Raw genomic sequence first — 21048 nt, forward strand, 5'->3', positions numbered from 1 at the left:
CTTAATTAGTCCCATGGATTTACAAATGGGTTGCACCAGGTAAATATTTGCTAATGGATGGGATTAATTAGGGCTTAATTTAGGCTTTAATAGATTCGTCTCCGCCGTTTAAGATTCCCACTTATGTAATTGGTTTTGTAAATAGTCTACGTTTACTACTCCTAATTAGTATCTAAACATTCGATGTGACACGTGCTAAAAATAAGACACGGGAAGAAAACGCCCCCTTAGTGTAGCAACACTGTAGCGTTTCGTTTGTATCTGTGAATTATTGTCCAAATATTGACTAATTAGGCTCAAAAGATTCGTCTCGCAAAGTACAACAAAACTGTGCAAATAGTTTTTGATTTCGTCTACATTTAGTACTCCATGCATGTACCGCAAGTTTGATGTGATGGGGAATCTTCTTTTTGCATAGTGTTAAAGTTGGGAGTTTGGAGTAAAGAGAACAAGGGCTAAGATGGCATGAGCAGTTTTATCTTTTCTTGGATGCATGCACTGCTCAGCCACGATTAACCGTGCTGAAACAAGAAGTAACAAACCGCATTGAAACAGTCTAATTAATTGTAACTAATTGTAACTACGCGTAACCTATCACGAGTGATTTCTACTTCCAGGACCAGATTTGTCCCTTCAGCAGCAGGTAGCCGCGAAAAGAACCCACCCCCAACCAAATCTCCCCTCGCCGAACTAGTGGCCAGCGCTCGCGCTGACGTGTCGTCCGCGTCCCCTCCCTGGTGGCGGCCTCACCCGAGATCGCCCTGCTGACTCGGATCCTAGTCCCGGGAATGGCCACCGACGCGTCGGCCCAACGCCGTGCCGTTGCGCTCGAGCCCGAATTCGCCTTCCTCGCTCGTTGCGAAACCCGCGTAGCATAGCTGTCTCCTCCGCAGAGATATCGCCTCCCGCCTCCCCCGCTCCCTATATAGCTGTCGCTGAGCTCGAGCTGCTGCTCCATCTCCGAATCCGTTCGTCGTTGCGTTCCACGAGGCTTGGGAGACGATCCATTCTTGCGCCGGTTCGTTAAGATCGCGCTCGCCGCCAGGCTGTCAGCCTTCATTCGCCCTTGGGCAGGGGCGCCTTTTGTTGCTGCCTCGATCGATTACTTAGGAGGGCAGGGTCTCAGGCAGGGGTCAGGGGAGGGGAGGAGAATCCATGGCGCTGTACGCGGACCTCGACGCGCTCCGGGCGTCGGCGGCCGACGTGCGGATCGTCACCTCCGACGGCCAGACCATCGCCGCGCACTCCTACGTCCTCGTAAGCCGCCGGCTCATCTTTCGCGGATCGGTTTGCTTCTGTTTCCCCTGGCGTGGTTGCTGATCGTTTCGGTTTGCAGGCCTCGGCGTCGCCGGTGCTGGAGAGGATGATCGACAGGGCGTGGCGCGGCGGCCAGTGCACCATCCGCGTGCTCGGCGTGCCCTCGGACGCCGTCCTCGCGTTCCTCCACCTCCTCTACGCCTCCAGGGTGGACCCCGGGACCGGGGCGGAGGAGGAGGTGGTGGCGGCGCACGGGCCGCAGCTGCTGGCGCTGGCGCACGCATACCGGGTCGGATGGCTGAAGCGCGCGGCGGAGGCGGTCGTGTCGGCGCGGCTCACGCCGGACCGCGCCGTGGACATGCTCAAGCTGGCGGGGCTTTGCGACGCGCCGCGGCTGCGTGCGGCATGCGCGCGCGTGGCCGACAAGGACCTCGCCGCCGTCGAGGCCTCCGACGGGTGGCGCTTCGCCCGGCGCCACGACCCGGCGCTGGAGCTGGAGCTCCTCCAGCTGCTGGAGGACGCGTACCGGCGCCGGGAGCGGTGGGCGCGGGAGCGGGCGTCGCGGGAGGCTTGCCGGCAGCTCGCCGAGGCCATGGACTCGCTCGACCGCATCTTCGCCGCCGCCGACGACGCGTGCTCGACCACGGGCGGCACCGGCAAGCCGTGCGCTAGGGAGGACGACGACGCCACCTGCCAGGGCCTGCGGCTGCTGATGCGGCACTTCGCGGCCTGCGCGCGCAAGGCCGCGCCGGGCGGATGCGCGCGGTGCAAGCGCTTGCTGCAGCTCTTCCGCCTACACGCCGCCGTCTGCGACCGGCCGGCGGAGCAGGAGCTGGACCGGCCGTGCCGCGTCCCGCTCTGCAGGTGAGATGACTGGCCGGCATTTTTTACTTCCTTCTGCGAACGGTGAATCGATAGATCTCTCCCGGCAGCAGGACGCCAGGACGATCTTTTGATCTGGGCTCCAGCTTCATGGCTCCACGAGGGTCCAGACAAATCAGTCCGGGCGATCGTACGATGCCCATCGATCGCCAACCAAGAATCTTGTTGGCCAGCGAGATGCCCGCTCTGCGAATAGGACTCGTTCCGCTCGTGCTCGTACTCGTACGGGCATAGTTTTCCAATCATTTCCGTGACAACGACGCGAACGGCAGGGCACAGCCTCTCTGAGGATCTCTATCAAAATATCGGATCGATCCATGCGTAGCGTAGCGCACCAGATACTCGCAGCTAGATTATTTTCTCATCGCGTGCTCAGGATTGGGGATTCTGACGTGTTCTTTGTTAACTTGTGCGCAGCCATTTCGCGGCGAGGATGCGGACGGAGAAGGCGGACAAGACATGGCGGCTGCTGGTGAAGAAGGTGGCGAGGGCCAGGGCGATGGCCGGCCTGGCCGACAGGCGGGTGCCGGAGGTTGTGGCCATGTCATGGGCGAGGTACATCGGCAGCAGCAAATGGGCGAAATTGAGATGAAAATCGGAGTCACGCGCGGAGCCGTCTCCATCTGGCATGCATGATTTCGCCGTAGCCCGAAATCCTCCTGCAAAGTTTTGGCCGTTGGGGCTACGGCAATGCGACGCTCGCCATGAGTCTGGCATGAGCCGGTCTGAACGAAAATTTAGGCGGAGCCGGTTCATGCAGGATAGGAAATGTATATTTTTTTTTGGAGATAGGGAGATTAGGACGGTAGTATTATATAGATATTTAATATATGTGTATTCAACTTAGACTTGGTATATATTATAAGTCAGAAGCAGATTTGTTATTATAATAGTTTTTTATAGAAATGTTATTATAATAGCTTTGCATACTCTTGTTATTTTAATCAATTTATGGGCTAGAATCTATTGGGCCACGTACGTACGTAAAGGCCCAAGGCCTATGTTGCCGAGGCTCGGCCCTTGATTAAATTCGGCCCAACGTTCATGGGCCACCAATAAATGTTGACGAACGGAGAACGACTTCTTCTTGCCCCGCCCGAGCAGATAAATGGGCCTCATTTGATTTCCCCCATTATCGCGAACACCGGTGGCCTTGGCTGGACTTACGGCGGAGCTAACCGCTTTTGCTTTCCCAACCCCAGACCCTTTTTTTTCCGAAATATAAACCTTGCCACCGGTCGTATGAACGAGCAAGGCAATAGGCCAACCGCCAGCGGCGGCACGGCACGGCGGGGCGCGGGGGCGTTGGCGAGCGCGGCGCGCCAGGCCTCGTGTCGAGGGCGGCCCTGCTCTGCTCTGCTCGTCCCCGTCCGGCCCCGTGCGCGGCCTCGGTCTCCACGGCCGAGCGAGCGCGACCACAAGGTCACACGTCCGTCCCTCGGCCAGGCCGCCAACCACGTCGCCCCTCCCCCGCCTTGGCCTCGACCTCGGCCAGACCACCACCGCACCGCCAGCGTCCGGTTCGGTGCACGTATCTCGTCTCTCGCTGCAGGGCCCCCGGCGTCGTCTCGGTTGCGGGTTCTTTTAACCACCGCGCTGTACGGCCGCTCGTGTCGGCCCTCGGAGTCCTCGCTTGCCTCGCGTGCCCCTTGTTCTCCCTCCGAGTACGGTCGAGTTGGGAGTTGGAGCTCTCGACGCCTCAATCCGGTGGCCGACATCCACCGGCGAACAGGCTTCGCGGTGACATACCTCCTCTTCGTACCGGAGTAGTACCACACGTCCAAGATCGCTGCTCCAAAGCCGCACACTCTCTGCATGCGCGCGTACGTAATATTTCTTTTTTTGCAGTGCGGCCTATCATTTGCCCGCTCGCCTTTCCCCGGCTTCCCCGCCCACGCCCAGGCCTATCGCCACGACAGCCAAAAGCACTGGCCGGTGGCCAACGAGTATGCATCGCCGTCGTGATCAACGGCTGGATGGTGCAGCCGTGGAGGAGCCCGCCGGCCACCGCCTTACGGCGGCGAGCAGGCGGCACGTCTGATGAAGGGGCTCCGAAAAGGCAACGCTCCCGAAGGGGCCGCGCCATTCCGCGCCACGCCACGGTGGTGGGTCAAACAGGTGGTGGGTCAAAAGCCTAGACACCGTTCTGACCCCCCGGAGACACTCTGTTTGTGTTTTCCGCGGAGCCCCAGGCGATCGCATGTGATCGCTGCCTGCTCACCTGCTTTTCTTTCGATCGGCGGTAGGAGCAAGCCTTTTGGTCTGCTTGTACGGCTGGCGAAACGCAAAGCGAGGCCGGGCCGCCGTCCGCCGATATGAACAGGATCGGACACCGGAGGAGAACGCGGCCGCGGTATGTAAATGTAATGCACCCGGTGATTTCGCGGCACATTCGGCAAAAAGGCAGGAACGCTCCTTTTAGGGATCCACGCCACTCGCAAAATGGGTGATCACCATTCACCCAGCTTGAAACTCTCAAGATGCTGTACTTTTTCTGGTCAGCAAAGCTTACTGTTACGGCCGTATGCATCGGTGACGCAGAGGATGGAATGTTTGTTTTTTTTTAAGCGCTTGAATATTTTATTTCACGTCATGAAACCAACACTGCACTGCTGTAGCACGTAGCATGTTTGAGCTACTAAACACGGAAATGCGGCATAGCATGTGTTGTAAGACGTACTGTTGGAACAAGGGGCGCTTAGTTCCAATAGCACGACAGAGATTTGCTGTTGATTCAAACCAAGAGGAAAGTTTCAAGTGCTAAGCCCCATCGGGGGCAGCTGTGATGTGCCACTGGTGTCGTGCCATTTCATTTCTCTTCTCTGGGTGCGTTTTCTGCTGAAGAGGAACCTGAAAGAAGCTAGAAACTGTATTCTGAATATCTAACGAAGCTAGAAAAGGAGACAGGACGCCGCTCGCCGCATATCAACGGTCAACAATAACACCAGTCAGCAGTCTAGCACAAGAAAAAGGGAATCAGCGATAACCTGGTGAACAAACTGAATATCGTCAGAGAAGGAAGGGGGGAAAAAGGAGCTGATGGAACTCTTAGGCAACAATGAACCCAATACTCCTTCAGTGTACTTCCACTATGGTCGACATGTTCAGTACATAAGCATTGGTAACTCTGAACTTACATAAGAATTTGCAAGTCTGAACTTTATCTGTCTACCTTGTATTTCACTCACAGAAGCAGATAGTTTACCAAGCAAAACTGCAAGACCTTGACACCTTATTATTACCACCAACAAAAATAAGCTCATGAACTTCCTCAGAAAATAAAAGTAAATGGAAAGAAAAGGAAGAGCCGATTGAACTACCAGAGGAACAGTGTAGCAAATGCTCCTTCAGTTCACTTATTCCCTTATGATCGGCATGTTCAGTACATAAGCATTTCCAGGTCTGAACATTTCACTCTAGCTCCTACTTCACTTACAGAAAAAGCGGCTACTCTCTACTAACCAACCAAACTACAAGACCTTAAACTTATTACAAAGATGTAACAGAGACTAAACACTAATTACTAGTACTAGTGCTATAACTGGTGGGTATATATAATATCTAGCAAATAACCTTTGGTAAGGAGGGCAAAATTTGCGTGCGTAGAGCTGCACGCTGGACACGTAGATACACATACAGCTGCAAGGAAAAGAATCAAAACATCAACTTCTCCCGTCTGTCATCATGCTTCAAGCCTTCAACAAGATGCTGCTAATGCTGCTGCAGACTGATTAATCGACAGTGAGCTGAGATCATCAGAACGCCCGTTTTGTCCTGTCTCCCATCATGCTTCGTTGAATGCTGCTGCTGCTGCTGGAGCCTGAAGAATGGACAGGGAGCTGAAAGCATCAGGCTTCCTGATGATGCTACGCGAGGCCAACTAGCTGAATCAGTTGTGCTTCGGCACGCGCCGGCGCCATGGATGGTAGTCCATGGTCATGTATGACCTAAACCGATCCCTCTCCTCCGTCCACTGCTGGGCGTGCTGCCTTCTGTCATGCAACCTAATAGCACCTTACCAATCCAAAAGTAGAAGGTTTCAGTCTTTCAGAACTCAGTGATCAGTTAACAGCGAATATTCAGGCTGGGAGAGTTTGCAGTTGCAGCAGTGAAGATGAGCAAAGCATGTAGCAGTAGATGACTCACCAACGCCTGCTTGTTGATGAAGCGACGAACAGAAGACTGCCAAGAGCACCAAAGCGACCAGCCTCGCAACCCCAAGCAACGCCATGCTTCCTGCTTCTCACCTGTGTTCGTTCTCACGGTCGGTCTCACCTACCTCCTCGCATCTGCAAGCGTGTGTGACGACTGTGTGTGGATATATAGAGGCACGGCTCGTCAAAGACAGTTGGGAGCACAGCTCGTAAGTCAAAGACACAGGAGATTTGGCTCTAGGCGATGCAGTGTTTCGAGTTTTAATACCTCCATCCTGTCCCCCTCCCAGTCCTCGGCCTTCGAGAGAGGGACGCATCCCATGAGAAGAATCTATTGTTTCTGGAGCTCGCGCCTTTTGTTTAAGCTCGCGGCCCTGCCATGGCTTTTTGGGGCCGAGAGCTGATGAGCTAGTTTATTGGGGGTTCATGTGAGCTCCACTCGCCCGAGCGAACCACGCACACGAATACCAAGGCCGATATTAAGTAGTAAACATTGTGGGTTTTTGAATCCACTAAAGGTGTCACTAACTAAGCATGGTTTTTGTTAAATTGTTCTAGGTTCTTCAGTAGGCTCATGGCCTCTGAGTGTAGCCTGGATTTGCTTACTAATACTCTAGTGTTGTGCAAATGTTCTTGAATAGTGGACAGTTTGCCGTGCCATTGGTTGATTGTTTCGCTACTCCTAGCTGCCAGTGGTCTCTGAAGATTGGCTGTCCTCACGACTGTTTTTAAGCTGAAAGAGAGGCAGCAGCGCTAGAATGGCAGGGCTATTGCCACTTTAAGTACCCTGATAGTTTGTGAAAGTAGATAGCTTCTGGGTAGTGATCGTCGGGATGATCATACTTTGAATCTTTGATGCTGCTCTTTTCTGTTACAACAAACACCTCAGGATGTCTTCTTTATACAATATTTTAGGGCTCGTCAAGATCAGCCTGAAACCTGCATACAGAGATGAATGTAACATCATTAGGTACCTAGTCTATGTGTAGCTTAATATGTTGTCTTGGATTAGCCATGCTGCTTAAGTTGCCTTTAGCAGGAACAGACAATAATAGTATTTTAGTGCCCTAATACTTTGTGAAAGTAGATTGGTGATAGCGCTGGAGATTGTGGGTATATATATAACATGATACTGTCGCCACTTACCATATCAGGATCTTGAGCTTGGGATACCAATCCAGTTAGCTTGAGCAGGATCAATACACAGGTTGAATCTACATTCAGGATACCCAACATCATGCTTTCGCTAGATCATCTGTTAGTCTCTGCATGGGCTAGCTATTGGCTGTTCTTGACAGACATCAGAATTCAGAGTTCGCCTCTTGACATTTCCTTCAGAAATGTAGTAACTGCCAGAGACAGATTTCGATTAGGCAACTGTTTAACTGGAAAAGCATGATCCTGAATATAGAAATCCCAATATCATCAGTGGTTCTCTATGCTTGACTATTGCAACCATCCATTCTGCTGCTGACAAAAGCTAGATTGAACAGGAATACTGGATAGTTCATAAGCACGCATATGCGTTAATAATAGAATACAGAAAAAGATAAAAGAAAAGAAAGGGACGCACTAGAGACAAATGCCATATATGGGCTCCATGGAAAGTCAGCATTAGGGGCTTTTGCTTGCTCGTGATCCCATATATTCAGGTAGATAGCCACGCAATTGTTCACGTTTGTAATGTGCAGCAGTGGTGAAGGCCGCCGAGAGAATCCCAGTATTCCCTTCCTGCATAAAAGCAAAAATCTCGGGAGAATGGTGAAGATTGGGAGTGGGAGTAGTACTAGAGTGCCGTGTGATAGTACTGAATTTCATACTCAAACACGTTCTAGTACTATGGCAGCTTCAAGTAGACCCGGATCTTCACTGGAACTTGCATGGCAACCGTGATAGATCATAGTATATGCTAGCCAGGCTCAGCTTGTGTTTAGCTGAAACAGACGTCCATGATTTTCGAGCACATGTGTGACGTGACCATTTACTGACTCAGGGAAAACTTGAGATATGAACCCACCCAAGTAAGTTCGACAAACAAGAGTGCATTACGAATGTATGCACATTATTGAGCATGCATAATCTCCTATTTAGTGTGCCTGACCAGTGACCATTATCCTTCTAGCTTGTTTGGCATTTACCGGAACACAAGATGAGATCTCAGTCTGTAGAGCATGTTTGCAGACCACAAAATATTACCAACATTATGCAGATCCGTAAATTTATTGATGGCAGCTTGTACGACATTGACTTGCAACTTATTTTGTGCAAACTTCCATCCAAAAAAGAAGGCAATTATAGGTTTGTCAAGTTTTGTCATAAGTCAAATTATCTTAAGTATGACTATCACCTCGAGTCCGCCACTGCCCAACCGGCGTCCCTGCGTGGGCAACGGAGCCGTAGAGACAACCGGAACTCGATCTGCAGAATGAATCAGACAGCCACGGCTCGAATAACACAAATCAAACACCCAGAAGGCCAAGTCGTGTTCATCAAAGCGAAAACATTCAGGCTGATGTTTAGCTTTTTTCTGTGGAAGTCGATTGTGCAGTCTCAAGTGATACCATGCCATCGCTTTGAAGCTAACAAATATAAAAGAATCCTATAAAAAAACAAATATGAAGAAACAGCAAAGAACATTCAACAACATTTTGCCACAGAAAAAAAAAATTCTCTGTTTAACTTATTATAAAGTTTGTCACAGCATGACACACAAAAGAAACGAATTACACTAACTAATTCACCACAATGCTCAGAGTCATGCGTGGATTTTGTTGTTGCATTTTGCTGAAATACAATTTCTTTAAGGGAATAAAAAAATATCCCTGCATGTATGCACACAAATGTAGCTCCTGTATTTCAATTGTGAAAAGACTCTATGGAGCTCTATCGAATGGGCGCGTGTCATTGTAGCATATATTCCATACAGCTTCAATTGCATCTTTTGCAGCGGCCTCGGAACAGTATGGGTTGTTCTTGAGAGACATCAGAGCCCGCCTTCTGACACAATCCTTCAGGAACACAGAGAGGTGTCACAACAGAAAACATTAGTAAAACGTTTTAATTATAAGATATCAGTAGAAGCTAAAACAAGCCCTTAGGGAACCACTGGAACTCAGAAAAATCTCAATATCCTTAAATGCTCTTTATATTACAATTAACCAAGTATTTTACCGCCAACATAAATAAACTGGATTTGAATGTTCAGCAGTTCATATACAAAGAGGTCACACATGTCTGAGCACAGCAAAAACAGCTAAGTACCAAAGCACATGTGATCTATAACTTTAGAACAAGTCACTACGGCAGAAAAGACACTTACTTGCTCATGACCCCTTATCTTCATGAAACCACGCAACAATTCACGTTTGTAATGGCAATCACCACTAAGGTGATTGGCTCGAATCTAAGAACATAAAACACACATAAGTCAATGATATACACAACTCACTCCTTCATAAGAAAAATTATGCATTACTCTAAACTGAGGATAAGTTTCAAAATCAGCATTATTCTAAATTGAGGATAAGTTTCATGCAACAAGACATGACAAGAACTCTATTAACAACGCAATTTTGTTCTTACCTCGGAGCAAGCATGGTGAGCACAATTCTTCCAGTCCATATTCTTGCCAACGCAGTCATCATAAGCATGAATCATTTCATGAATAATAACCTGATTTATCTCATCTTGAAGTGTCATGTGATTGCAGCACACTTTTATCTGGGCAAAAGTCATTAGAAAAAGTAAGCCTATTATGTCCTCAGTAGTTGAAAATTGAAAATATACAGTGCAAAACGAAAAATCAATGATGTGTTCGCAGTTTCATAAGCACACAGTTATTATGATCTATAATACTACTGAATATAAGATATGGGGTTTATATCCGCGTCAACAATGAGCTCAACTCAACTGTTGTGTTGCAAGTAAAATGAGAACAAAACATTACACAATAACTTGACGCTGCCCAAATACCCAAGTTTCAGTAATGTCCCAGCAATGAGCATTAAGTATAACAATCTACACTGCTACCAACATCTTTTGGTTTCACAAGAAGATATAATAACGCTTTTGGCATCTTAATACCGAGATACTATCTAGTCATACTATCAGATAGAGGGGTAAAGGGTAAAGGTCCATCATGTGTTGTCTGCCAATTAGGACTAGATTGTTCATGGCACGTCACGTCCCACCAGAATTTCAGAAATAATGTTGCACTGAATTGTTAGGAATTACTAGCAGAGAGGCACGTTCCAAGTACTTCAACATTTATAACAGCAGTGCTACCGGTCAACATAAGCCTCTGCTTATACAGTGTCAATCGCGACGATCCTTTGGCAGCAAAACGATGGTGCTAAAAGGGAGATAAAGAGCAGCGTACCCCTTCCCCGCTGCCGTAGCCGCCGGCGCTGGAGCAGTTGGTCGCCAGGATGAGGCTCGGAAAGACCTTACAGCCGGCCTTCTCCATCTGCTCCCTCAGGAACCGCACCGTCGGATCTGCCCATCGGATCGAGAGCACGGGTAAGCACGGGGAGGTCACGCGCAGCAACCTCGAGGGAGGGAGGGAGATACGGCCGGCGGCGGTGGTGCGCGGCCGTCGAGAGGTGTGGCGGGGGGAGCGTACGTTTGAGCGCCGAACGGATGCCCGCGACGCAGTCCTCGCGCGACATGGCGGGCTGGGTTCGCCGCTCGGAGGAGGACTCGGCCTCCGCGCGGACACCCGCCGCGCCGCCGGCGCCGCCCTGCCCCTCCGCCATCTCTCTCTATCTCTCTCTCTCTCTCTCCCCGATCCCCCCCGCCGGCGGCTGCGTGCAGGTTGTGTTTAACCGAATAGCCGTTTTAGGTTTAGTCGTTCCGTTCGTTGTGTTGCTTTTCGAGATTTGGGCCTCGGTGAATTTATGGGCCGTGAAGTGAATGGGCCTCATCGTGCTGCTTGGTTGGGCCGTCGAACGCCGCCTCTCTCGATGGACCGTTTTACGCTGAAGAACACGAACAAACTAGGGAGAACGAACAGTTTGCAGATCACAGCACGTGAACCTCCAAATTGATCCATGCGCTTCAATTTGGAGATTCATGTGCCTTCAAGTTGGAAAAGGCGAGATCGATGCTGAAGCAGCAGGAGGAAGGAGGTTGTGCTTGGTTTACGAGCGCCGAAGCAGGCAGGGACGAGGGAACCCGGGACGACAAGCGGCAACGGGACAAGCCACCGGAGTTCTCTACCACCCGAGCCCTAGTCGAGCGGAGCACGTATAGCAGAAGCACCTTTCGTTTGTTTATCCGCGTCCGTCGGCCGATCTGGAACCGGAACCAGTGTGCCACGCACGTGGCGCCAAGCAGACGCGGATCCAGGCCCGCCTCGTCGCCCGCCCGCTCAAGAATCCAAGGGACCTTTATATATAAAAAAAAAGAATCCAAGGGAGACTAACTGCTCCCGTTTCCCGCGGCGTTCGTGCGGCGCACGAGACCACAGTGCACCGGGGAGACCTGCGTCGCTTGTCTGGACCCGCTCTGCCTGACTCTGATCAGGTATCCTCGCTTTCTCAGCTCGAGATCCACTGCACGTACAGTGTGCCAATGCAAAGAACCTTTTCTTCTCTTATTGCACGTACCGTGCCTAAGAGACGCTCAAGTGGAATTTCCACACATTTTCTTTTCCCTGGTGAGAGGATCGGTGATGCATGCTGTGCATACAGCAAGAGAATAATATAAATGCATGGGACAAACAACGCTAGGAACAGCAGGGGTCAGGAGTGCACGTACTGATGCCCGATGACCACTGCTCGCAGGCGAGGCATACCACGGAACGAGTTGAGAATCTTTCGGGAGCGAGGCTTTGGGCACGTGCCCAGGACCCAATCATCGATGCCACGGCACGCAGCGGCAGCACGGGGGCCGGCATCACTGATTGCATGTGCCTCTAAGACTTGCTTGCTCTTCTTCCTAAATGACAGTGCAGTGCTCCTGCAAACTTTTCGAAGAAAAAGAGTACTCCTTCCTAATCCTACGAGCATGTAATTTGGCTCAATGTATGGCTTGCTTTCCTCCCCCGGCCTCCTCCGCCGCCTCGCTCCATCGCTCGGAACTTGCCATGAGTTAGGCATCGTTTAAGCCAGTGCTCGGTTCAGAGGGCAGAGAGAAGTCAAGTAAAGCTGGGGGCATCGTTAATGATAGCGCATCATGGTCAGAAGAACACGGATGCCCCCCTGAACCATCAGGGCAGCTCCAGCGTGCGCCAAAATCGAAAAACGAACTTTGCACGTAGTGACAGTCGACTTCTATTTCTTGCAAAGTGCCAGAAACAAAATCGACCGTCAAACAACAGCCGAACCGTGCGCACCCATGAACGAATAGAATATATTTCTTGCATGTCACAGTGTGTTGCGGGCTGCATGGCGTGGGAGCACGGCACGGTAAAAAGGAGGGTGTCAGGTTGTGGAATTGTAATGTTTTTGTTTGCTGCAGGGTCCACGAAAACGACGTTCACGCTACAGCCCTCGAATGGTGTCGACGTGACACTGGTGCTGCTCTCCCTGCACCTGATGCGCGGGTACTGCAATGTATCCACGTCCCGTGCTCCTGTTCAGGCAAGTGTGTTTAGTTTTCGGGCTAGGCGTCGTGTTCGTATAGACACCATGGTCCGGCCGGCCTAATAAGGGGGTGTTTGGATCCTCATGCTAAAGTTTAGTTCCTGTCACATCGAATACTTAGATACTAATTAGAAATATTAAATATAGACTATTTACAAAATTCATTGCACAGATGGAGGCTAAACGGCGAGATGAATCTATTAAGCCTAGTTAGTCCATGATTTGACAATGTGTTGCTACAGTAACCATTTGCTAATGATGGATTAATTAGGTTTAATAGATTCGTCTCGCCGTTGAGCCTCCATCTGTGTAATTAGTTTTATAATTAACTCATATTTAGTCCTCATAATTAGCCTCCGAATATTCGATATGACACGGAATAAACTTTAGACTGAGGATCTAGAACCAGCAGCACACTGTACAAGTACGTACGGAGACAGGGCGGGAACAGAGATTTGATTGCCTGTTGAAGATTACAGGGAGTCGTAGCTCCTACACTACAGCAAAGGGCTCGTGCTGCTGCAAAGAGCCTAGCTTAAATATGAAAAGGAGATGTTGCATGAGAGCAAATAAACTAAGTATGGTTACTTTGGTCTTCCCAAAGCCCTTAATATTGTGCTTAGGCGAAATGTGCATGAGGAAAGAAAGGAGGAGTGGAGGACGGAGGAAGAAGTATTTTTGTCATGGATATCTCTACTTCAAAGTGTTACATTAGAGGCCACATTGATGTTGAAATGAAATAGTTCGGCATCAAAAAAAGAAGATATTCTGTGTGCTTTCGCAGAGGCAGGACTATTTCTATTTTCTAAAAAATTCAAAAAAGAAGTTAGTGATACTTCTACATTATTAAAAAAACGCAGAAAGGTTGACAATGATTCTTTTTAACTTCTAGTTCCTAACGGTTTTGGTTGAAGGATTTTTTTGAGGTTATTAAGGATAGCATTATGAAATTTCGCACGAGGTAAAAAAAAAGAAAACAGTTCATTTCTACTTCCACTTCTACCTGGAAAAAATGTGCTGTTCCGGTAGCAGAAAACAAAAGAATCAGAAAATGGATTAGAGGAGAGCCGTTTATTCCGGTCAAAGGTGGGTGCACCAGCTTTTCCATGGTTTCGATTGGACGTTGGATCATCACGTAGTACTGGGCTATACGCCGTGGTGCACGGCGCAACCGGAGGCATGCAGAGATGCCTTGCCCCTACTCTCCTAGCCTTTCACGTCCTATAACGGCAGGCCCCTGGCGACGATATCCATGCACACACGCACACGTCGAACGGAGTCTGTTTCTCTCCCTTTGCTTTCGTCCTTCTCGAAGAAAATTTCCTGTTATTTTACGGCACGTCTTTCTGCACTTCTGGGGCTCCGGGCATTGACACGACGTGGACGTGTTGTTGTTTTCTTGCATTTTGTCATCCAGTCTTTTCAGGCCATTCATGCAGCTGTTTGTTGAAATTCCTTGACTGGAAGTGGCCGAGGAGTTTGCATTTTAAGCTCACACACATGGCAGAAATGCCTCAATGGCAGTAATTTCTCGTAGAAACGTTCGTCGAAAAAAAAGTTATCGTAGAAACTGGTAAAGCTAAAGCAAAATGTACAGCTACTAGTTGAGAGATTTTATTGAAAAGTTTTGTAATTACGAACAAGACGGAGGTGCCGACTGCACATGAAAACGACGCTCGTGACGTTGAAGAGAAACGCGGAGACACAGCATGACCACTCTTGCGCTCTGTTGCCCTCAGCCACCGTAACAAACAAAAAGCCTACCACCCTTTTCTCTCACTCTCCTGCAGCACCAGGATCCAGCAGCACCAGCCGAGAGAGGCAGAGAGCTGACCAGCACCACCCTCCGGCCTCCGGCAAAACTACAGAAACGCCATCATCCCGGCGGCACCATGCCCGAGGCAGCCGCGGCCCCCACCGCCCTCAGCGCTGCTGCCGTCGCCATGACCATCGCACTTTTTTAATCTCCCCCAAACCCGCCCTTTTCCGTGCCGTTCTGCCACTGAGCACATGGCCACACCCACGCTGCCGCTGCTCACTTGCTCAGAGCTCAGTAGCTCACACGCCTCCCGCTCTCATCTCCAGGCTCCAGCCGCGCTACCTCAGCTGGACGAGAGGTGGCGAGCTGAAGCTGAGTAGCTGACTGTACCCGCCGCTACCATTACCACGCTGCACCGTACCAGAGCAGCAGGCGTCACGCGCCGCTGTCCCGACCCCGTCGAGGCGAAAAGCCCCGGCCGTTCCCTCGCCCCGTGCCGCCGCCGCCGCCGCCTCCTCCTCCTCCTCCTCCGCCTCCGTGCGCCAGCTCAGGTTTCCTTCTGGTGAGAAGACGCGCCCCCTCCGTTATCCCCTGCCTTTCTTGCTGCGCGTTTCGTTGTTTGCTCGCCCCGCCGCCGGATATCGCGGTTCTCTTGCAATGCCGGTGTGGTATGCACCCATGGGGATGCTGGGACACAGATTTGCCGGGGTTTTGAGTTCAGCTTCTACTTCGTGTTATTGGGAGGGCACGACAAGGAAGATGACAACGCTTTGCTGCATCCGTGGTGCAGGACAGAGTCATTGTTTTGGTTGGGAGATGTGGGGGATATGGACCCAAAGATTTTGCACTTCAGTGATTTTGTTTGAGGTTCTATAAGAAGGGTCTTAATTAGCAGTCCTGATGAGTAGTATTCTGTTTGGGACTTTTGTTAGCCGTGCCATGTGATATTTCTACCAGTGTCCAGTGGTGGTTGGTGATTGGTACTTGCAATTGTGCAAAGTTGTTCTGTTTTTTTTTTAAGTACAGGCTATTGGGTGCTGAAGCTAGGGCAGGATTTGACTTTTTGATTGTTTTCTCCACACTTGTTTTGTTTTTTCTTGGGAGCCCCACGTTCGTTACAAAAGGAGAGAATGTGTGGATTATCCGCACTGTTTTACCTCTCACTTCGGTGAGAAAAGGGGGAAGTGACGGCTGATTCTTTGATTCCCATTGTACAGCAAAATGAGGCATTTCATTTTATTTTCTTGATCTGTGCTCACTGAATGACTCTCGATTTCTTACTTCACTTCTATTGGGCGGTTTTAGTGTATATAAATGCTCCAAGACTGCATTAGGATAGCCTTTAACACTACTTTCTTTCTTTTTTTTTCTCTCCCTGGATTTAATATTGGAGATCTGGAACATCCTGCATTTTCTGATTAAGCTAAAATGCCATGCAAATGATTCCCCTTCACTACCATTTTATTAGCATTGATGTGTTGAGCTAAAAAGCCATGCAAAGTTTTGCAGCTCCTGTTGGCTTTGCAAGGCGAGGATCAGCGCAAAAAACCTGTGTTCTAATGGTTCCTGTGTCTGATTTGTTGCAGGTTGCTATGACTTTGTTACAATGGGTCATGTCCTAATCAAAAGAAGGACCACATTTTCATGTCAACATTGAACATACTATCTTTCATTATTGCTGGGTAGTTGGAACACACAAGTGCATATTCAAGATGACGGACATGAGGCGTCACTCTGTGGATGTTCCACTGTCAAGGACCTTAGTGCAGCTCAAGCGTGTGAGATCGCTGCGGGATCCAGCGACAAACTCATTGAGCAAGTACGCATCTCCTTCTGATCACATGATCTGGGAGACTGCTTCTAGCAATGGGGTGACTCTGGAGCTCGGCAGGTCAGTACATCATCAGCTGGTTGAAGAAGATGAAGATCTGGGAGCTGAGGCTACAATGGGGTCAGAGCGGAGTTTTCGGGCACCAAATGCAAGGACTGCATCGTATAGAAAAACTTCTGCTGTCAAGATCAGAGGCTTGAACCCGCCAAGAAACAAGCAGGTTCATCGTGTCCGCCAAGATGGTCACCGCAAGTCATTGGATTCTAACCACTCCAATCATAGTTCTATCCGGCAATTGGCAAACAATATAGTCAACAATGTGGATGCAGAGAAGGAAGAGGAGGAAGTGAATTCTTATGAAAGACCAAATTTTGCACTGCCAGATAAGGATGATGAAGAAGTGAAGATGCCAGGCTACCCAAATTTCAGAACCAAGTCTTCTGCTGCGATGAGCCGTGTTGGCAGCCCTTGTATGTCAGCCAGTGAGGCACGCTCTGTTGCGTCAAGACGAAGCACTTTAGGTCATGGAACTGAGGATACACGCCTGAGGTCGAATGATGTTGTTGGATCAAATTTTAGTGGCTGTGGCATAAGCTATTGCTGGTCAGGAGCGTCAAAATACCGAGAACTTTATTCTGATAGTGATGGTCCAGAGCAACCTCTCTTATCTACTGATGGGACTGAGGCAGCATTTCAAAGCAATGTACCATACACTGAGACGCCAAGATGTTTAAGCCAGAAATTTCGCCCTCGGTCATTCAGTGAACTGATCGGCCTAAATGTTGTTGCTCAGTCCCTCTTATATTCCTCTTGCAAAGGAAAAGTTGCTCCAATGTACTTGTTCCATGGCCCCCGGGGTACAGGGAAGACGTCCACAGCAAGGATTTTTGCCGCTGCTCTAAATTGTGTCTCTCTTGAAGAGCAAAGGCCATGTGGGTTCTGTAAAGAGTGTGTCATTCTTTTCTCTGGGAAGAGTAGAGATGTGAAAGAACTTGATGCAGCAAAAATGGATCGTTTAGGTCGAGTAAAGGCACTTCTCAAGAGTGCATCTCTCGTCCCATACTCTTCACGCTTCAAGGTTTTCATAATAGATGAATGCCATCTCTTGCAAGAAGATGCATGGTCAGCAATACTGAAGAGTCTTGATGAGCCATACCGGCATACAGTGTACATTATGATTACTTCTGACATAGAAAGCCTGCCTCGCACTTCCATCACACATTGCCAGAAGTTCCATTTTCCGAAGATAAAGGTTGCAGATATAGTCTACAGGTTGGAGAGGATCTGTATAGAAGAAGGATTGGAATTTGACCATGATGGGTTGTACTTCATTGCTGCAAAGTCTAATGGTTCTCTTAGAGATTCAGAAATAATGCTTGACCAACTCAGTTTGCTTGGGAAAAAGATCACAATTTCTCTTGTTCATGAACTTGTGAGTTGTCTACTGTTATCTTTTATGTTCTGAGCAAATCATAAAGCCAGTATTGTCTTGTTTATACATCTGTTATTTGCAGGTAGGATCAGTGTCTGATGACGAGCTGATTGAATTGCTTGATCTAGCATTGTCATCCGACACCACCAATACTGTAAGACGAGCTCGAGAACTTATGGGATCAGCAATTGATCCTCTGCAGCTGGTCTCTCAGTTGGCCAACCTTATTATGGACATTCTCTCGGGGCGGTGTCAATCTGCAGTCACTGAAGTCAGCAAAAGCTTCTTGGGTAGATATGCATGTGCGTGTCCTTTCCTTGAAATGTTTATTTCTGCTTTTCCACGTGAGCATTCTCTGGTGTTGAAAAGACGCATGATAGATCGTACTTTTATTGTTGGAAAATTATCATGATTATAATTTTATCTTGAATTTTCAAACCATCTCTATCGACATCCATATTTGTTCCACTAAGTTTTTAGTATTATTTTCTGAACTTTTTTTTCATGATTATGTAGTATCAGAGGTCGGAATAAAGAAATTAAGACATGCACTGAAGATACTATCAGAAACTGAAAAGCAATTGAGGACATCAAGGAATCAGGCTACTTGGGTTACAGTCGCGCTTTTACAGTTTGGCACCACTGAATCTAACCTTGTTGCTGAACCGAATGATATGCATGCACACTCAGTAACTGGATATACAGGTAAGTACAATAAAGCTCAGTTTCACATATAATTCTGATTTCTAGACAGAAAGGATTGATAACCTCCTCTGGTATCCCACTGTGTAGATGACTGGGTTTCCAAGGTGCACTCAAGCTCCAATTTTTGTCAGGCATGTAATAGCAACAAGTCCAACTGTTCTGAGAGACACTGTAGGCGGCTTAAGCTTGAGAACATATGGAGGAGAGCCATTGGAAAGTGTCGATCAAGGTCAGCGAAAAGTTTCCTCAGGAAAGAAGGCTTCTTATCATCGGTCCATGTTACCGAAGGTAAAAACATATACCATCTCTACTGAATTTTCAATTTCTCGTATGGATTGTGCTGAAATTGACACATTATATGTGCAAATTCTCAGAACTTGCCATAGCAGAAGTTGGATTTGGACACCCGGATCACCTTTCAAGAGCAGAGAAAATGCAAAGTCTAATAGAATGCGCTTTACAACATGTTCTCGGGTGTAATGTGGAGATCAGATTCAAACTTGTATCATGTCCAGTGAGGAAAGATGCTAGGTTGAAGAGACAGTCGTTCAGTTTTCTCAACTGCTCAGGCCGGAAGCAAGAGCTGTCAGATTCAGTGGTGACTGATGAAGATGAAGCTGTGAGGCCTGGAGCAAGAGAGACACCCCTTAAAGGCTACACCTCCAGTCAGAAGGAATCACCATATGTCATGCAACGTGTTGATTCGAAACCAACAGTCCATGGGTGTGAGGATGATGCCCGGAGTACCCTGACGTCAAACAGATCCGTGACAGATGACCTGACAAGGACGTGCAGGTCGGAAACTAACTACTCAAAGGGTGTCAGTGAGCAGGGTCGTTTCGATAGCATCCAAGAGCCTGACCTACAACCGAATTGCTTCTCACGAACGCTCAAGCTTCAAAAGAAGCTATTGTCGTCTGGTGCAGCACACACAATCTGTTTGAGGATCCAGCCACATAACAAAATGGATTTCCTACCTAAGAAAGAATTTGATACATACTTCTGTGCGTATGAGCCTTACGAGCAGTGTTCAAGATCAACTTCACGGGCTACTTACAGTTCAAGGGATGATGACTTGTAAGCAATCTGAACTTGACATTATTCCACTGTGCTTCTTTACAGGCAACCATTTAGCCATATAAATTTCATGCAACTGTGTATTCAGTTACATTATTGTCATGTGTGGAACCAGTGCCGAACTCTTTTCTTTCTTCTGCAGGTGGAGCAAGAATTCACGGTTTGGTTCGAATCTACTCTGCTGGAGGGCCCCAAAACAATCCATGTAACAGAGGTACATCACTCTGTACTGTATTTTCACTACTCGGTCAGAAAAGTGAATGCAGTGTTCTTGCCTGCTTGGTTGCTAGTGTTCATGTGGGCATGTTGACCCCACTTCTGCCAGAGCATCCCCACATCAGCAAGTGCTTTATTGCAAGCGGAGTTGCAGACAGCCGCGGCAACAACCGGCACAAGCATTGCTGCTGTGGAAAAGTGAATCATGATAGCAGAACATCGACAAAAGAAAATGCCGAAAAACAGTGTCTTTCGATCATTCAGCTAACCTTTTTGCATTTCTCTGTGGATTTGTAGTAAAGGATGAGCAGACTAGACGGAACACATCAAGTGATCAATTTTGCCCGAAGCTGGAGACATGGACATCTGAGGTGGCAATTTTTGAAGGAAAAGTTCAGGGATGGGGCCTGCGTTAATCTTGTTCTTGGTAGGAAAACTGAGAAATTATTGTTTGATCCGTAGCCTGCATTTAGTGATATTTTCTTGGTACTGAAGGTTTTTTTATGATAGGAATAATGCTAGTGGTCAGTTGTACAGCACGCCAATGATGAAACCCTGTGTATACTGAATAGTTCTGTTGTTTCTCAATTTTGTAGGACGATTTGATGCTCAAGTCCCCATTTACGTGATCTTTTTTTATTATCTGGAATTTTCGTGCAGCTATTTTATAATTCATCGATCCCTGTAGCTTATCATATCTGTTTAATTCCATCAGCTACGAATCACTTGCAATTCTAATTGATTGTTGGGGCTCTTGATTAGGATCAATCTGCATGATCCGCAGGCCTCATTTGGTCAGATTTTCTTGGTAACTAGACGAGGTGCCTGTGTGCTGCACGGATCTCATGCATGAATATGCCAAAAAGGACAACAGTAGGCCTAAAAATTGATTGTCGTCACACAACAATTTATTCAGAACATTACGCGGTTGAGAAATGCAAACAAGAGCTTGGTGCGGACCTGATCACCTGAGGTTCTTGTGCCAGAATCCATGGACGCAGCACAAATCTACGTGCACGAAGTTGACAGGGAGCGGCGGCGCGTGACCGCGCGCGGCGATCTCGGCGCCCCTCCACTGCGCTCAATCGGTGCCGGCCTCGGCGCTCATCTTTGCCGTGACATCTCGCTGCTGCAACCACCAGTGCGGCGCT

The 21048-nt window shown here is 48.6% G+C and overlaps 3 protein-coding genes and 1 long non-coding RNA gene across 7 annotated transcripts; 2 read left to right on the top strand and 2 right to left on the bottom strand.

The window, feature by feature from the left end:
• The first annotated feature begins 801 nt into the window (after positions 1 to 801).
• LOC101763180 (BTB/POZ and TAZ domain-containing protein 2) lies at positions 802 to 3066 on the top strand. The gene is made up of 3 exons (XM_004975933.4): positions 802 to 1257; positions 1337 to 2121; positions 2557 to 3066. Exons 1-3 carry the CDS (start codon positions 1156 to 1158, stop codon positions 2729 to 2731), a joined length of 1062 nt encoding a protein of 353 aa, XP_004975990.1. The 5' UTR covers positions 802 to 1155; the 3' UTR covers positions 2732 to 3066.
• Positions 3067 to 5450: 2384 nt separating this feature from the next.
• On the bottom strand, positions 5451 to 6423 carry LOC111258046. Its single transcript, XR_002678671.1, has 2 exons — positions 6286 to 6423; positions 5451 to 6153 (listed from the first exon to the last, which is right to left on the bottom strand). It is a non-coding gene; the product is annotated as an uncharacterized LOC111258046 (long non-coding RNA).
• A 2516-nt stretch (positions 6424 to 8939) lies between these two features.
• On the bottom strand, positions 8940 to 11099 carry LOC101763986 (mitochondrial inner membrane protease ATP23). The gene is made up of 5 exons (XM_004975935.3): positions 10915 to 11099; positions 10672 to 10787; positions 9876 to 10013; positions 9613 to 9696; positions 8940 to 9301 (listed from the first exon to the last, which is right to left on the bottom strand). The coding sequence occupies exons 1-5, from the start codon at positions 11045 to 11047 to the stop codon at positions 9167 to 9169; spliced, it is 606 nt and encodes a 201-aa protein (XP_004975992.1). The 5' UTR covers positions 11048 to 11099; the 3' UTR covers positions 8940 to 9166.
• A 3761-nt stretch (positions 11100 to 14860) lies between these two features.
• On the top strand, positions 14861 to 20539 carry LOC101764399 (protein STICHEL-like 2). Of its 4 annotated transcripts, XR_002678687.1 has the most exons (9): positions 14861 to 15198; positions 16223 to 17899; positions 17982 to 18201; positions 18416 to 18604; positions 18692 to 18892; positions 18979 to 19681; positions 19824 to 19895; positions 20195 to 20324; positions 20494 to 20539. XR_002678687.1 is itself a non-coding variant. In XM_004975936.3 (8 exons), exons 2-7 carry the CDS (start codon positions 16349 to 16351, stop codon positions 19888 to 19890), a joined length of 2931 nt encoding a protein of 976 aa, XP_004975993.1. In that variant the 5' UTR covers positions 14861 to 15198; positions 16223 to 16348; the 3' UTR covers positions 19891 to 19895; positions 20195 to 20521. The 4 variants fall into 4 exon arrangements, 3 of the variants coding, with proteins under 3 accessions (XP_004975993.1, XP_004975994.1, XP_004975995.1); XM_004975936.3 differs by having other exon boundaries at positions 20195 to 20521; XM_004975937.3 differs by having other exon boundaries at positions 20200 to 20521.
• Positions 20540 to 21048: the final 509 nt, after the last annotated feature.

The sequence above is a fragment of the Setaria italica genome, chromosome VII, assembly GCF_000263155.2.
Source record: "Setaria italica strain Yugu1 chromosome VII, Setaria_italica_v2.0, whole genome shotgun sequence".
Lineage (NCBI taxonomy): Eukaryota > Viridiplantae > Streptophyta > Magnoliopsida > Poales > Poaceae > Setaria > Setaria italica.